At 40.4% G+C, this 18,475-nt stretch overlaps 1 protein-coding gene across 23 annotated transcripts in view; it reads left to right on the top strand.

Moving 5' to 3' along the window:
• CCDC7 (coiled-coil domain containing 7) overlaps positions 1-18,475 on the top strand; it is a 301,615-nt gene that overhangs the window by 166,700 nt on the left and 116,440 nt on the right. For 21 of the 23 annotated variants that reach the window (XM_042230493.2, XM_060397257.1, XM_042230489.2 and 18 more), the window contains 2 exons: positions 2,935-3,045; positions 12,039-12,149. In XM_042230493.2, coding sequence (XP_042086427.1) covers positions 2,935-3,045; positions 12,039-12,149 — 222 coding nt within the window. The remainder of the gene's footprint in view (positions 1-2,934; positions 3,046-12,038; positions 12,150-18,475) is intronic. The other 2 variants (XM_060397262.1, XM_027976584.3) reach the window with 1 other exon arrangement.

The raw sequence follows: 18,475 nt of genomic DNA, 5'->3' as shown, positions 1-18,475 counted from the left end.
AAGGCCTTCTGGGAAGCTCAGGTAATGAACCTGGGCTTCCTAAGCACAGCAGTAGTAGCAGTTTTCTTGTTGTTTTTGTTTGTTTTTAATTGCTGAGCCTGTTAATGCTCTTTTTGAGGGCCAAAACTTCTAGCTGGTAGTTTGGTAGGTTTGCTATCTTCCATATGTCCCACTAAAATTTTCTTAACTACAGTAATTTTGTTTATGGCTTGAATTAGATGCTGTCAGATACGGGTATCAACAATATGTCTCTAATAAAAATCCATTCAGTAGTAGTGCCACAATAATGATATATCTGTAGTCAAGCTTGGTAGGGGTCTTGGTGGTGGTGGCTTCCGACAGGAAATCAGAGCCTTACCCATTTCTCCTCATTCTCAATGCAGGGATTTTGGGGGTCATAGTCAGCTGTGCATCATTATCCCAAAAGTCCAAAATATGGAGTTCTTCCCCATTGTACTTTGGACTTTGACCCTTTCACAGGACCACATTTCCTCACTTTGGGCATAGGACATTTCATAGTCTTGTTTTTTTTTTAAATCAAAAATGTTTAGGTAAAAATTCATAGGACTCTATGATTCATTTTAGAATATCCTGGGAGAAGAAGGAACAGTGCTTCTGTTAGTTGTAGGAATCATCACCAGGCAGACCTTAGGAAGGGTCGCCATTTGGCCTCTAAAGGACCCCATGGACTGTAGCATGCCAGGCTTCCCTGTCCTTTACCATCTCCTGGAGCTTGAAAGGACGAGTTTTGAGTTTCTAAGTGGAGAACCCACTGATCTCTTCTTTTGTGCTCCCATTGTTTAACAATAAGACCCAGAGGTTTATTTGGAAAAGCCCTACCAGATCCTCCTACATGTGCCCAGTTACCATTTTAATGTCACTTTCTGTGATGACCTCTCTCTGTCATTTTAGCAGTAGTTACATTTAGCCTGCCCAGGAATTTGTCAGTTAACATCTGGATTATGTCACTGACAAATGGGTCTAACTTTCCAAGGAGGTTTATTTGAGCTAGATAACCAGCAGGAATGGCACTAATTAACCTAGAGTCTTGTTATTGATAACAATCTTATTATCTATCACTGTCATTCTCTCCTTGTAGAATCTGGGGACCACCAGTGTAGTTTGCAGAGATGCTGTCCTCTCAAAGCTTGGTCTAAACATGTGTTTTGGTCATAGGGAGCCCGTCACTGTTGGGCCAAAGCTGTCAGAGCCCAAATAGTTCCCAGATGAGGAAGAAGGATGTGGATGTTCCTCTTAGCCTCCGTGATCAAATTTTCTGCTTTCAGGACACTCTTAAACAGGTCCACCCACACAGTAATACTGTTCTCGCTAACTTTAAGAAAATTACCTCCTTGAAATCAGTTCATTCCATACTTTGCTTGCTTGAAAATTTTATGAATTAGTAAAATTACCAGACTAGAAGTGGAAAGTGTTGAAGAAAAAAAAAATAGGGTAAAAAAGATTCCTACTTCATCATGCAAGTGAATAACCCAAGTCTCTGAGGTCTCTTTATATCATGGACAATGCAATCTCAAAGCGTTCTGTATTCATTTAATTCAATCATGAGTCTCAGTAACTTGCTGTATTGTAGGCTGTCCATTGTTGCTGGTGCTGTGTGCTATGCCTAGATGCTCAGTCGTGTCCTACTCTTTACAACCCCATGGACTGTAGCCCACCAGAATGGGGACCTCATTAAAGTTGACAACAATCGTTGGGTGCAACTGAGCTTGCAGAGGATGTGACAATTTTAAGTACTGTCATCAGAGGACAAGGAGTACCCAGGGATTGCTTCCATAAATATCCCAGAGTCCCTCTGTTAGATCATTAATTCCACCAGGCATTTTGGCAGGAATTCTGGGGCTAAAGAGAAGGACCATCATTAACCCTCTAGCCCAGGAAGCTTGCATAAACAATTTGCTAGCCCTCTCCAAGAGTGCCCCCAGGAGTTCCTAATGTAGCACTTCTTGAGACTCATAGCTGTTGCTAGCAAAGTGCATTGTTGGACCTTCAGACTCTTCAATTGACAAGCTAGTACTCCCCATCAGGCCTTGCAGTCCTCTCTAGTATCTCCCCAAAACCCTGGGGGGTCTTCGTGCTTTTTACTTTTCAAGAAAGACATTTTGCTTAATTGGGCCACCCTGCTTGCCACCGTTTGTCACTGAGAAGAGAGCTATCAGTTGTGAAGGTGATCTGTAAAGACAATGAACCAAACTGAAAGTAAAAAGCCTTTATTCACTTACTGCAATAATTAATTAGGAGTCTAAACATGAAAGGGCACGAGCTCTACCAGTGTTCCCACCAGTCTTTTTCCCATGACATCTGGCAAGCATTTGATGTATTGATAATAGGGGAGGGGAATGTCTCATTCTGAGTGCAGATATTTACACCACATCACATCACCTGTACACCATGTATACTATGATTTATATACACATATCATCATATACTATAATGGGCACTATGTTACTTTTTCATTTTATTGAGATATATTTGACATATATCATTGTATAAATTTAAGATATACAGCATAATGATTTGATTTACGTATATTGTGGAAGGTACTATACTATTGTTTGAACACTCAGATGATTTTGAATATCTTGTGATTACAAATAATGCAATAATGACCAACCTTATGCACAAGTATTTTCATTGGTTGGTTTGTACATATATATTATCCTAAAGCATAAATAATTTATGAACATTAGAATCTAATATAAACATATTGATACTTGAGAATATTTATGAAACAAAGAGACAGCTTCAATAAATATCCATTAAAAATATTCTGTAAATTTTCATATCAGATCTAGTGTTATGATAATTTACTTAGGACTTGATGCAAATGAGAGAAAATGTTTCTGAGTTTAAAATTTAGAATTTTTGCAGTCGTAATTTTTCCTATTAAGAGACTTAATTTATCTCCTTATTTAGCTCCTGATAAAGTGCCACGTGGAAATCTTATACTTGAACATGAAGATTCAGAGTTAAAAAAACAAGCACAAGTAAAGAAACAAAGAACTTCCATAGGAGAAAGACTCAAGAGTAAGTATGATAATTAGCAATAATTTTATATAGTTTTAAGTTAAATATGTCAGAAGAGCTTTATTTGGTTCATAAATATGTGTTTGAACAAATATTTTGTAGATATTTAAAACTTTGACATAAAATATGTTAACCCTGACAAAATTATAGAACAAAAGCAAATGTATTATATGTTTTAGTTGCAAGTTCTTATCCTAGGATTATTACATGACCAAGGTCATGCTCTTATTATTCACCAACACCAATAATAGACCTCATTAAGAATATGTACTTTTTAGCCAGCTCTGGCAGATTATGGACTCAAAGCTCAGTGAATGACTTTGGTGTGTGGTAGTGGCCATAGATTGCCATAGGCAAAGAGAGATGTTACTAAGGTCTCTAACTGAAACAGTGCTTGGAAATCAGAGGGCTTCACTAAAAGGGCACATAGGGCAGTCAGCTGAAGGGCTTCCAGCAGGTCCTAGCCATCAAGGCCCCAAGCAAACACTGGTCTTTGTGGGAACCTGATGGATACTAGGTGATCCTGTGAGAGTGAGGCTATGTCTGTGTAGTCCCACTGGTTACTCTGAAGATTTTTATTTCAGAGGCAGAGAGGGTCAAAAGCATGACAGTCATTTTCTCTGGACAATGCCCCTTACAAATCATGCTCAGGAATTTTACTTCAGTTTTGAGTCCTTGTACCTTGTTAATAATGGCCTAACTGCATCCTACTTGTAAGCAAATAGAGCATCCTGTTCTTTTGGAGTAGTGCCCTTGTCTGAGCCCACTAGGATGATTTCATTGAAAGAGTGGAAGGCTAGCACTCCCTCCAGGAGCAGGACTCTTCCCAGGTCTTAACCTATGCATTGATTACAGATAGAGAATTTAGAGAGTCTCATGGGAAGATCTTGATGTGCACTATAACCCATACTGCATACATCAGACTAATCCTATCATCCAGTGGAGAGAGATGCTGAGAAGGGCATCGGTGAGGTCAGCTGAAGTGTACCAAGATTCTTTATCTTGAATGCTGTCTTCTATAAGTGTCACAATGGCAGGTACCACTGGTGCCAGAGACAGCTCTAATGCTTTGTGTTCAGTTGAATTTAGTCCCTCAGTCATGTCCGACTCTTTGCAACCCCATGGTATGCAGCACGCCAGGCCTCCCTGTCTGTCACCAGCTCCTGGAGTATACCAAACTCATCATCAAGTCGGTGATGCCATCCAGCCATCTCATCCTCTGTTGTCCCCTTCTCCTCCTGCCCCCAATCCCTCCCAGGATCAGACTCTTTTCCAATAAGTCAACTCTTCGCATGAGGTGGCCGAAGTATTGGAGTTTCAGCTTCAGCATCAGTCCTCCCAAAGAACACCCAGGACTGATCTCCGTTAGGATGGACTGGTTGGATCTCCTTGCAGTCCAAGGGACTCTCAAGAGTCTTCTCCAACACCACAGTTCAAAAGCATCAATTCTTCAGTGCTCAGCTTTCTTCACAGTCCAACTCTCACATCCATACATGACCACTGGAAAAACCATAGCCTTGACTAGACAGACCTTTGTTGGCAAAGTAATATCTCTGCTTTTGAATATGCTATCTAGGTTGGTCATAACTTTTCTTCCAAAGAGTAAGCATCTTTTAATTTAATGGCTGCAGTCACTATCTGCAGTGATTTTGGAGCCCAAAAAAATAAAGTCTGACACTCTTTCCACTGTTTCCCCATCTATTTGCCATGAAGTGATGGGACCAGATGCCATGATCTTCGTTTTCTGAATGTTGAGCTTTAAGCCAACTTTTTCACTCTCCTCTTTCACTTTCATCAAGAAGCTTTTTAGTTCCTCTTCACTTTCTGCCCCAAGGGTAGTGTCATCTGCATATCTGAGGTTATTGATATTTCTCCTGGCAATCTTGATTCCAGCTTGTGCTTCTTCCAGTCCAGCATTTCTCATGATGTACTCTGCATATAAGTTAAATAAGCAGGGTGACAATATACAGCCTTGACGGACTCCTTTTCCTATTTGGAAGCAGTCTGTTGTTCCATGTCCAGTTCTAACTGTTGCTTCCTGACCTGCATATAGGTTTCTCAAGGGGCAGGTCAGATGGTCTGGGATTTCCATCTCTTTCAGAATTTTCCACAGTTTATTGTGATCCACACAGTCAAAGACTTTGGCATAGTCAATAAAGCAGAAATAGATGTTTTTCTGGAACTCTCTTGCTTTTTTGATGATCCAGCAGATATTGGCAACTTGATCTCTGGTTCCTCTGCCTTTTCTAAAACCAGCTTGAACATCTGGAAGTTCATGGTTCATGTATTGCTGAAGCCTGACTTGGAGAATTTTGAGCATTACTTTGCTAGTGTGTGAGATGAGTGCAATTTTACAGTAGTTTGAGCATTCTTTGGCATCACCTTTCTTTGGGATTGGAATGAAAACTGACACTTTCCAGTCCTGTGGCCAGTGCTGAGTTTTCCAAATTTGCTGGCATATTGAGTGCATCACTTTCACAGCATCATCTTTCAGGATTAGAAATCGCGCAACTGGAATTCCATCACCTCCACTAGCTTTGTTCATAGTGATGCTTTCTAAGGCCCACTTGACTTCACATTCTAGGATGTCTGGCTCTAGATGAGTGATCATACCATTGTGATTATCTGGTCATGAAGATCTTTTTTGTACAGTTCTTCTGTGTATTCCTGCCGCCTCTTCTAATATCTTCTGCTTCTGTTAGGTCCATACCATTTCTGTCCTTTATCGAGCCCATCTTTGCATGAAATGTTCCCTTGGTATCTCTAATTTTCTTGAAGAGATCTCTAGTCTTTCCCATTCTGTTCTTTTCCTCTATCTTTGCATTGATCACTGAGAATGGCTTTCTTATCTCTCCTTGCTATTCTTTGAAACTCTGCATCAGATGCTTATTACTTTGCTTTTCTCCTTTGCTTTTCACCTCTCTTTTTTTAAAGCTATTTGTAAGGACTCCTCAGACAGCCATTTTGCTTTTCTGCATTTCTTTTCCATGGGGATGGTCTTGATCCCTGTCTCCTGTACAATGTCCATAGTTCATCAGGCATTCTAACAGCTCTAGTCCCTTAAATCTATTTCTCACTTCCACTGTATAATCATAAGGGATTTGATTTAGGTCATATTTGAATGGTCTACTGGTTTTCCCTACTTTCTTCAATTTCAGTCTGAATTTGGCAATAAGGAGTTCATGATCTGAGCCACAGTCAGCTCCCAGTCTTGTTTTTGCTGACTGTATAAAGCTTCTCCATCTTTGGCTGCAAAGAATATAATGAATCTGATTTCACTGTTGACCATCTGATGCTGTCCATGTGTATAGTCTTCTCTTGTGTTGTTGGAAGAGGGTGTTTGCTATGACCAGTGAGTTCTCTTGGCAAAACTCTATTAGACTTTGCCCTGCTTCATTCCGTACTCCAAGGCCAAATTTTCCTGTTACCGCAGGTGTTTCTAGACCTCCTACTTTTGCATTCCAGTCCCCTATAATGAAGAGAACATCTTTTTTGGGTGTTAGTTCTAAAAGGTCTTATAGCTCTTCATAGAACCATTCAACTTCAGCATTATTGGTTGGGGCATAGGCTTGGATTACTGTGATATTGAATAGTTTGCCTTGGAAACAAATAGGTGTATACCTGTGGCAGATTCATGTTGATGTATGGCAAAACCAATACAGTATTGTAAAGTAAAAAAAAAAAAAAAAAAAGGAAATCACATAAAGGTATTCAATAAAAACACAGAAGTACACATTAAAAAAAAAAAACAGAGATCATTCTGTTGTTTTTGAGATTCCATCCAAGTACTGCATTTCAGACTCTTTTGTTGACCATGATGGCTACTCCATTTCTTCTAAGGGATTCCTGCCCACAGTAGTAGATATAATGGTCATCTGAGTTAAATTCACCCATTCCAGTCCATTTTAGTTTGCTGATTCCTAGAATGTCGACATTCACTCTTGCCATCTCCTGTTAGACCAATTCCAATTTGCCTTGATTCATGGACCTAACATTCCAGGTTCCTATGCAATATTGCTCTTTAGAGCATCGGACCTTGCTTCTATCACCAGTCACATCCACAACTGGGTATTGTTTTTGCTTTGGCTCCATCCCTTCATTCTTTCTGGAGTTATTTCTCCACTGTTCTCTAGTAGCATATAGGGCACTTACCAATGAGGAGTTCCTCTTTCAGTATCCTATCATTTTGCCTTTTCATACTGTTCCTGGGGTTCTGAAGGCAAGAATACTGAAGTGGTTTGCCATTCCCTTCTCCAGTGGACCACATTCTGTCAGAACTCTCCACCATGACCCTCCCATCTTGGGTGACCCCACACAGCATGGCTTAGTTTCATTGAGTTAGACAAGGCTGTTGTCCGTGTGATCAGATTGGCTAGTTTTCTGTGAGTATGGTTTCACTGTGTCTGCCCTCTGATGCCCTCTTGCAACACCTACCGTCTTACTTGGGTTTGTTCTACCTTAGACGTGGGATATCTCTTCATGGCTGCTCCAGCAAATTGCAGCTGCTGCTTCTTACCTTGGATGAGGGGTATCTCCTCACAGCCGCCCCTCCTGACCTTGAACATGGAGTAACTCCTCTTGGCCCTCCTGCACCCCACACAGCTGCCGCTCCTTGGACATGGGGTTGCTCCTCTCATCCGCCACCTCTGACCTTGGACGTGGGGTAGCCCCAATCAATTTAGAGTCTGGGCATCAAAATTCTTGTAAACAGGTCATGTGTCGTTACTGAATGGATAAATAATTTACAGATAGTGTTGGCCTGTGAAAGCTCAACAGTGAGGGTGGTTGCTCCTTTTTATTCTCAAGGCTGGTAACTTTGTATTTGGTAGACTGAGGTGCTAGGTGCCGATAGTATGGTAGGTCATAATCTTTAACATACTCCATTCAGTGCAGTTCAGTTGCTCAGTTGTGTCTGACTCTTTGCAACCCCATGAATCGCAGCACACCAGGCCTCCCTGTCCATCACCAACTCCTGGAGTTCCCCCAAACTCGTGTCCATCGAGTCGGTGATGCCATCCAGCCATCTCATGCTCTGTCATCCCCTTCTCCTCCTGACCCAATCCCTCCCAGAATCAGGGTCTTTTCCAATGAGTCAACTCATCACATGAGGTGGCCAAAGTATTGGAGTTTCAGCTTCAGCATCAGGCCTTCCAATGAACACCTAGGACTGATCTCCATTAGGATGGACTGGTTGGATCTCCTTGCAGTCCAAGGGACTCTCAAGAGTCTTCTGCAACACCGCAGTTCAAAAGCATCAATTCTTCGGTGCTCAGCTTTCTTCACAGTCCAACTCTCACATCCATACATGACCACTGGAAAAACCATAGCCTTGACTAGACAGACCTTTGTTGGAAAAGTAATGTCTCTGCTTTTTAATATGCTATCTAGATTGGTCATAACTTTTCTTCCAAGGAGTAAGCGTCTTTTAATTTCATGGCTGAAGTCACTATCTGCAGTGATTTTGGAGCCCAAAAAAATAAAGTCTGACACTCTTTCCACTGTTTCCCCATCTATTTGCCATGAAGTGATGGGACCAGATGCCATGATCTTCGTTTTCTGAATGTTGAGCTTTAAGCCAACTTTTTCACTCTTCTCTTTCACTTTCATCAAGAAGCTTTTTAGTTCCTCTTCACTTTCTGCCATAAGGGTGGTGTCATCTGCATATCTGAGGTTATTGATATTTGTCCTGGCAATCTTGATTCCAGCTTGTGCTTCTTCCAGCCCAGCATTTCTCATGATGTACTCTGCATATAAGTTAAATAAGCAGGGTGACAATATACAGCCTTGACTGACTCCTTTTCCTATTTGGAAGCAGTCTGTTGTTCCATGTCCAGTTCTAACTGTTGCTTCCTGACCTGCATATAGATTTCTCAAGGGGCAGGTCAGATGGTCTGGGATTTCCATCTCTTTCAGAATTTTCCACAGTTTATTGTGATCCACACAATCAAAGGCTTTGGCATAGTCAATAAAGCAGAAATAGATGTTTTTCTGGAACTCTCTTGCTTTTTTGATGATCCAGCAGATATTGGCAACTTGATCTCTGGTTCCTCTGCCTTTTCTAAAACCAGCTTGAACATCTGGAAGTTCATGGTTCATGTATTGCTGAAGCCTGACTTGGAGAATTTTGAGCATTACTTTACTAGCGTGTGAGATGAGTGCAATTATGTGGTAGTATGAGCATTCTTAGGGATTGCCTTTCTTTGGGATTGGAATGAAAACTGACACTTTCCAGTCCTGTGGCCAGTGCTGAGTTTTCCAAATTTGCTGGCATATTGAGTGCATCACTTTCACAGCATCATCTTTCAGGATTAGAAATAGCACAACTGGAATTCCATCACCGCCACTAGCTTTGTTCATAGTGATGCTTTCTAAGGCCCAGTTGACTTCACATTCCAGGATGTCTGGCTCTAGTGAGTGATCACACCATCATCATTATCTTGGTCATGAAGATCTTTTTTGTACAGTTCTTCTGTGTATTCTTGTCACCTCTTCTTAATATCTTCTGCTTCTGTTAGGTCCATACCTAACAGAACGGACTGTTTCTGTCCTTTATCAAGCCCATCTTTATGTGAAATGTTCCCTTGGTATCTCTAATTTTCTTGACGCGATCTCTAGTCTTTCCCATTCTGTTGTTTTCCTCTATTTCTTTGCATTGATCGCTGAGGAAGTCTTTCTTATCTCCGCTTAACATACTCCATTAAAATACCCTAAACTCAGTAAATCTCATGGTGGGGGCATGGTGGGGGTTGTGCTAGTTGATATAAAAAGTACATTTCTACCAATAACATATTCTTTAGTAGAAACTGCAATATTTGAGGTTTGTAGGGGCCCAAAGTGTATTTACTCATAGTTGTGTCTGGAAAAGAGTTGTGGTGGTGAAATAAAACTATACAGAATTATCTGTTTCCTCCTCATCCTTCTATAATGGGTATGGGAATCAAAGAAATTTGTTCACCAGTATCCAAAAGGCCCAAGAAATGCAATTTTTTCCCTCCTTACTTGGAACTTTGTAAGGGTATGTCCTCAGGTCCCCACTGGAGATGTAGAGACCTTGTCTAATGTGTAGTTATGTTTATTTATGAAAGCTTAGAGGTCTGAGTAAAAGTAGGACGCATCTGTATTGATGGATCTTACAGGTGCCATTGTTACTAAATTAAAATTACCTCCTCCATCAGTGAATCAAACCACACAATACACATAGTATTTTAACTTGGATCCATACGCCTTAGTTTTTATACATATGTACATATATTGATAGACACATACGTGTGCATGTGCACATAAATATGCATATGTTCATGCATACTTATATTCAAGAAATCATGAGGACTCTCAGACTCCTTTAGTTTTAGTCTCTCAGGTCTGCTTGCCTTCCTTCATTTCGTGTGTTTTTTCCATGGTCTTAAACCTGACTCTTACATCAACAGATCTATATATTTGCTCCAATCCTGCAGTGCTTCCACCCCTGTTACAGAATTACTTAGCATGTACCACTACCAACAAAAAAAAAAAGAGAAAAGCCTACTGAAAATATTTAGTGATTTGGTTTCTGTCTTTCCGCATACTCTTGCCCAAGATTGAGGGTATGTATTTACGACTAATTGGGATCATTGTTGTTTTTTTAACCCTTTAGTAGGTTCATTTCCAGAGAAGGCAATGGCACCCCACTCCAATACTCTTGCCTGGAAAATCCCATGGATGGAGGAGCCTGATGGTGTGCAGTCCATGGGATCGCTAAGAGTCAGACACGACTGAGTGACTTCACTTTCACTTTTCACTTTCATGCATTGGAGAAGGAAATGGCAACCCACTCCAGTGTTCTTGCCTGGAGAATCCCAGGGACAGGGGAGCCTGGCGGGCTGCTGTCTATGGGGTCGCACAGAGTCAGACACAACTGAAGCGACTTAGCAGCAGCAGCAGCAGGTTCATTTCATTTGCTTTCAGTTTTCATTCGCTTTCAGTTTTCATTCGTCTTCTTATCCTTATTGATTTAGTTCTATTTTTGAAATGTATGCAACATATTGACCTACTTACCAAAGGTATACTTAAGAGCATCATTTCTTTCCAGTGCATCCCTGTGCATTCCCCAGTCCTCTCTCTCTCCCTTTCTTCTTATGCTTATCTTTTCTGTGCTTCATCTTGTAAAGTTAATAGCTATTTTTTCATTTTTCTGATTACTTCTTTCTGAACCAAAATTTAGCGTACTACCTACCCTTTAAAATTTTTTTCCACTTAACATTATCTCCTAGAAATCCCTCCATGTAGTTTACAAAAATCTTTTATTATTTTTACATAAATATATAAAATAGTACCACATTATATACCACAGTTTATACTATACCATAATTAATTGTATATGCCTTGGTTTATTCAACCAATAAGGGGCTTCCCAGGTGGCGCTAGTGGTAAAGAACCTGCCTGCCAGTGCAGAAGACATAAAAGCTGCAGGTTCAATCCCTGGGTTGGGAAGATCCCCTGGAGGAGGACATGGCAACCACGTCCAGTATTCTTACCTGGAGAATCCCCATGGACAGAGGAGCCTGGTCGGCTACAGTCCATAGGGTTGCAAAGAATCAGACACAACTGAAGTGACTTAGTACAGCATTTAACCAATATCCTGTTCTTGAACATTAGCTGTTCAGGAAATAAAATATCTTGCAATTACAGATAATACTATAATGAATAACTTTGTGCATGTGTATTTTTATTGTTTTATCTGCTATTGTCTATTTACCTACTGTATACATGCCCCCAAAGTAGAAATTAATATGAAATATATTTGATGCCTCAGAATATCTTTAAATTAATGAGACATTTTCAGTAGCATCCTTTAAAAATTTTCTTATTTGTATGTAAGATCTTTATGAAAATTTACTGATAACTTTAAAAATGAAAGAAAATTCTACTGTACACTTGCTGTAAATTTGAAATCTAGAGATTTCATGATAGATCTGTTTTTCCATTTAATGAACTAAATGCATCTCTTTACGTAGCTCATATTGGAGTACCAGCTGAAAATCTTACGGTTTTTAATCAATATCCAGTGTCAAAACTCCAAACGCAAGTAGAGAAACAAATACATTACAGAAAGGAAAGGAGTCAAAGTAAGCATAATAATTATGGTAACTTTTAAATTATTTTAATCTCATTAGAAAATCTTTTTTCTTTGGCTGATGAATATGCATTTGAGTGTATATTTTATAGAAGTAAAAATAAATGACCTAAACTGTGAATACCAAAAATAACTAGAGAACAAGATCCAAAGTGTTAATACCTTTGGACTGTAATTTCTTTGTCATAAGATTATTTCACAGCCATAAAGCATGCACTCAGTATCCACTAAGCTCAGTAACTGTCTGATCATATCTCGAATTGTGTATACCTTTTAGCTGACTCAGGTTCCAGGAAATTCTGCACAGTGGGCATTTCTGACCAGTAGCAGTGTCATTCTGCCTAGGCTCCAAATGATAAACAGAAGTATTTGAGATCTGTAACTAAAACATCAAATAGAAATCAGAGGCTTAGGGGAAGGGCAGCCTGGAGGCTTAATGGAGACCCCCACCAGGGTATTCTGTTAGTTGGGCCATACAAAGGTGAGGTCTTCTTGGTGACCTCATAGGTGGGTGCCATCAAGTTCCCTGTTTGGAAAGTGCCAATACCAGAAAAGTACCACTGATTGTTGGAACTCTTTTTATTTGGAGAAGTTGAGAGGACCAGATATTGTCAGCCGTTTTCTCTGGATAAGATGATGTTGCTTTTTCCATATAGTGATGGGTCATGGTGCCTCATCTATAGTAATGGCTCATCATGTTGCCTCATGTGAGTCCACAGAATGACCAGTCATCATTGGGTAGTGCCCTTGTCTGGGACCACCAGGAAGACATCTTCAACATAGTGGAAGGCTAGTGTTCCTTCCAGTAGCTTGAATTTTTCTAGGTCTCATCATATCTAATGACAGATAGTAGGGGAATTTAGGTAGACTTTTGGATGGACGTTAGTGGTATATTGCAACCCATTACACACAAAATTAAACTGATCCTGATTATCCACATTGACAGTGATGCTGAAAAGGAAGTTTGAGATGTCAGTTGTTGTATACCAAGTTTTTTATCTTGGGCAATCGCCTCTGTGACAGTGTCAAAGTCAGGTACTGTCAGTGCTCAGAATTTTACTACAATGTTGAGCTGCCAACAGCCATCGAGACTCCATGCTCCTAAGCCCATGTGCACAGGTTAGATGAGGCTATTGAGAATTAGTCTCACGAAGGACCTTGTTATTCTTGAACTCAGCAATGAAGGTGTTGCTTTTTGCTTTTTTATTCTAGGCAGTTGCTACTGTTTTTGAGAAACAACAGCACTAGGGGCTGCTAGTCCGGGAGGTTTATGGTCTTCCATATGCCCATTAAAATGGTGCCAGCTGGAGCAGTTTTCTTCAGGGCTTATGGGCAAGTGTGAGCAGGTGTTTACTTAGGCAGCACATCTATATTACTCATAAATTCAATAGTGAATGCCCTAAGAAGTTTTTGTTGGAGTTTGGAGTTGGCCAAAGAGACCCATCCATAGCTGGATCTAGGTAAGGGTCCCACTAGTAATGACCTCAGATCCAGGGTCATAGCCACCTCTGTACTGGTATCCCAAAGTCCCAGAAATGTAACTCTTCCCTACCTCCACATTCAACTCTGACCTTGGGATACAACCTCTGGTCCCTACTGGAGATCCTGAGATCTGATCTGCAGTTTTGTCTTGTTTCTTGCTAAAATGTTAGAGGGGCTCACCTATTCATCTCCATATTCACAGGGAGAGCCAGAGGGAATAATTTCAATTCATCATAGAAGTTGTTAAATATGCAGACTCTAATGAGGCTGTGTTTTGTGGCCCTTATGTCCTAGTACCTGGCCATCTACCTCCTCTTTGCGTATCCAGACTCAGAGAGCTTCTCTAGAAGCATCATCCAGGAGAATGTGCATGGTTACCATTTTATATTGCTGTCTTAGCCAGTCTTTACCATTTGAGCAGAAAGGTGTTTTCTCTGTGTCTAAAAGTAGGTCAGTTAAGTTCTGGATTTTGTTGGAGAACATTATCACCTGACCTTATAAGGAGCTTTGGTTTAGCTCAATAACCAGCAGGAATAGCAGAAGTAAATCTAGAAACCTGGCCTGGTTAACAAGCTTATCTACCGTTCTTATTCATTATTATAGCATGGTTAACAGGGCTGCTATAGACTCTGCAGTGGTGGTCCAAACATGATTTTAGTGACAGGTTCAGACTGAAAGCTGCCAGAGCATAAATAATACCCAACCGAGAAAGGAAAGAGTCTCAGTGTTTGCCTGTCCTCTTCCCTCTTTCTCCCTCCGCCTTGAGCAAACTTCCTGCTTTCAGGGCACACTTAAGAAGGGGCTTTATAGTGATGCAGCCCACAAAGTACCACAGTGCCTCACTGAGTTTGATTACTTCTTTCATCAAGCAAGTGAACAACTCAAGTCTCTAAGGCCTCTTTACATCACATACGGAGCCATCCCAAAGAGTTCTGTATTCACTTAATTCAATCATGAGTCTCAGTTTTAGGCTGTCCATCATTGTCTGGGACCTCATTAAAAATGACAGTAGTATTGCATAAGAACCTAGAATGTTACGTCCATGAATCAAGGTAAATTGGAAGTGGTCAAACAGGAGATGGCAAGAGCAAACTTCGACATTTTAGGAATCAGTGAACTAAAACGGATGGAAATGGGTGAATTTAATTCAGATGACCATTATATCTACTACTGTGGGCAAGAATCCCTTAGAAGAAGTGGAATAGCCCTCATAGTCAACAAAAGAGTCTGAAATGCAATACTTGGATGAAATCTGGAAAACAACAGAATGATCTCTGTTCATTTCCAAGGCAAACCATTTATTATCACAGTAATGCAACCACTAATGCCGAAGAATCTGACGTTGAATTGTTCTATGAAGACCTACAAGACCTTCTAGAACTAACACCAAAAAAAAAAAGATGTCCTTTTCATCATAGGGGACTGGAATGCAAAAGTAGGAAGTCAACAGATACCTAAAATAAAGAGCAAGTTTAGCCTTGGAGTACAACATGAAGCAGGGCAAAGGCTAACAGACTATTGCCAAGAGAACACACTGGTCATAGAAAACAACCTCTTCCAACAACACAAGAGACTACTCTACACATGGACATCACCAGATGGTCAATAACCAAAATTAGGTTGATTACATTCTTTGCAGCCAAAGATGCAGAAGCTCTATACAGTCAGCAGAAACTCTATACAGTCAGCAAAAATAACACATGGAGCTGACTGTGGCCCAGATCATGAACTCCTTAATGCAAATTACAGACTTAAATTGAAGAAAGTGGGGAAAACCACTAGGCCATTCAGGTACCAACAAAAGCAAATCCCTTATGATTATACAGTAGAAAAGAGAAATAGATTCAAGGGATTAGATCTGATAGACAGAGTGCCTGAAGAACTATGGACTGAGATTCATAACATTGTACAGGAGATGGTGATCAAAACCGTCCCAAAGAAAAAGAGATGCAAGAAGGCAAAATGGTTGCCTGAGGAGGACTTACAAATAGCTAAGAAAAGAAGAGAAGTAAAAGGCAAAGGATAAAAGGAAAGATACAATCATCTGAATGCAGAGTTCCAGAAAATAGCAAGGAGAGATAAGAAAGCTTTCCTTAGTGAACAATGCAAAGAAATAGAGGAAAACAACAGAATGGGAAAGACTGGAAATCTCTTCAAGAAAATTAGAGATACCAAGGGAACATTTCATACAAAGATGGGCTCAATAAAGGACACAAACAGTACAGACCTAATAGAAACAGAATATATTAGGAAGAGATGGCAAGAATACACAGAAGAATTATACAAAAAAAGATCTTCATGACCCAGATAATCACAATGGTGTGACCACTCACATAGAGCCAGACATCCTGGAATGTGAAGGCAAGTGGGCCTTAGGAAGCATCAATACAAACAAAGCTAGTGAAGATGATGGAATTCCAGCTGAGCTATTGAAAATCCTAAAATAATGCTGTGAAAGTGCTGCCCTCAATATGCTAGCAAACTGGGAAACTCAGCAGTGGCCACAGGACTAGAAAAGTTCGGTTTTCATTCCAATCCCAAAGAAAGGCAATGCCAAAGAATTTTCAAGCTACCACACAGTTGCCCTGATTTTACATTCTAGCAAAGAAATGCTCAAAATCTCCAAGCTAGGCTTCAGCAGTATGTGAACTGAGAACTTGCAGATGTACAATGTAGGTTTAGAAAAGGCAGAGGAACCAGAGATCAAATTGCCAACATACTCTGGGTCATAGAAAAAGCAAGAAAATTCCAGAAGAACATCTGCTTCATTGACTACACCAAAGCCTTTGACTGTGTAGATCACAGCAAACTGTGGAAAATTCTTAAAGAGATGGGAATACCAGACCACCTTACCTGCTCCTGAGAAACCTGTATGTAGGTCAAGAAGCAGCGATTAGAACCGGACACTGAACAACGGACTGGTTCCAAATTGGGAAAGGAGTACATCAAGGCAATGTATTGTCACCTTGCTTATTTAACTTACATGCAGAGTACATCATGCAAAATTCCAGGCTGGAGGAAGCACAAGCTGGAATCAAGATTTCCAGGAGAAATACAAATAACCTGAGACATGCAGATGACACCACCCTTATGGCAGAAAGCAAAGAGGAACTAAAGTGTCTCTTGATGAACGGGAAGGAGGAGAGTGAAAAATATGGCTTAAAACTCAACATTCAAAAAATGAAGATCATGGCATCTGGTCCCATCACTTCGTGGTAGATAGATAGGGAAACAGTGGAAACAACTTTATTTTCTTGGGCTCCAAAATCACTGCAGATGGTAACTGCAGTCATGAAATTAAAAGATGCTTGCTCCTTGGAAGAGAAGCTATGACAAACCTAGATAGCATATTAAAAAGCAGAGACATTACTTTGCTGATAAAGGTCCATCTAATCAAAGCTATGCTTTTTCCAGTAGTAATGTATGGATGTGAGAGTTGGACCATAAAGAAGGCTGAGCACCAAAGACTTGATGCTTTTGAACTGTGGTATTGGAGAAGACTCTTGAGAGTCCCTTGGGCTTCAAGGAAATCAAACCAATCAATCTTAAAAAGGAAATCAATCCTGAATGTTCATTGGAAGAACTGATGCTGAAGCTGAAGCTCCAATGCTTTGGCCACCTGATGTGAAAAGCTGATTCCTTAGAAAACACCTGATGCTGGGAAAGATTGAAGGTGGGAAGAGAAGGGGACGACAGAGGATGAGATGGTTGGATGGCATCAATGACTCAATGGACATGAGTTTGAGCAAACTCCGGGAGATGGTGAAGGACAGGAAAGCCTGGCATGCTGAAGTCCATGGGGTCACAAATAGTTAGACACTCCTGAAAACTGAACAGCAAGTCCTCTTCAAGAGTGCTCCTGGGTATTCTTGATGTAGCACTTCCTGAGGCTCATTGCTATGGCTAGCACAGTGCATTGTTGGACCCTCAGACTCTTGCAATTGACCAGCTAGTACTCCCCAAAAGCCTTGTAGTCTTGTCTAGCATTTCCCCAAAATGCCCAGGTGGATCCTCATGCTTTTTACTTTTCCAGAAAGACATTGTACTTAATTGGGCCACCCAGCCTGCCACTATTTGTCACTGAAAAGAGAGCTATCAGTTGTGAAGGTAGTCAGTGAACCAAAACTGAAAGTAAAGACAGTGAACCAAACTGAAAGTAACAAGTCTTTATTCACTTATTGCAATAGTATTAGTAAGAGTCTAAACATGAAAGGGCAGGAGCTCTACCAGTGTCCCCACCACTTTCATTTTCCCATGCCATGACATCTGGCAAGCATCTGATGTATTGATAATAAGGGAAGTGAATGTCCCTCTCTATGTTCAGACATTTATATATTATATATAGTATGTATGTGTGTGTATATGTATATACATTCAGAATTATCTACCATTGTAGCATATTTACATTATACCAATACCGTACTTGTGGGATACATAATCACTTTAGTCAACCAATCTCCTATGCTTGAACATTTAGATGGCTGTGTTTTATAATTAATGAATGACTTTCTACACAGGCATTTTCATTGTTTGGTCTATCATTATGTATTAACCTAAAGTATAAATAGCTCATGAAATCTAAAGACCAAAATAAAATATACTTGCTGGGGGGCAGTCCTAAGATGGCAGAGGAATAGGACAGGGAGGCCACTTTCTCCCCCACAAATTTCACTGAAAGAACATTTGAACGCTGAGCAAATTCTACAGAACAACTTCTGAATGCTGGCAGAGGACATCAGGTACCCAGAAAGGCAGCCCATTGTCTTCAGAAGGAAGTAGGACAAAATATAAAAGATAAAAAGAGAGACAAAAGAGGTAGGGATGGAGATCCATCCT

This window comes from Ovis aries, chromosome 13 (assembly GCF_016772045.2).
Source record: "Ovis aries strain OAR_USU_Benz2616 breed Rambouillet chromosome 13, ARS-UI_Ramb_v3.0, whole genome shotgun sequence".
Classification (NCBI taxonomy): domain Eukaryota; kingdom Metazoa; phylum Chordata; class Mammalia; order Artiodactyla; family Bovidae; genus Ovis; species Ovis aries.
The sequence above is the reverse complement of the archived record's forward strand: the minus strand, read 5'-3'. Positions and strand labels throughout refer to the sequence as shown.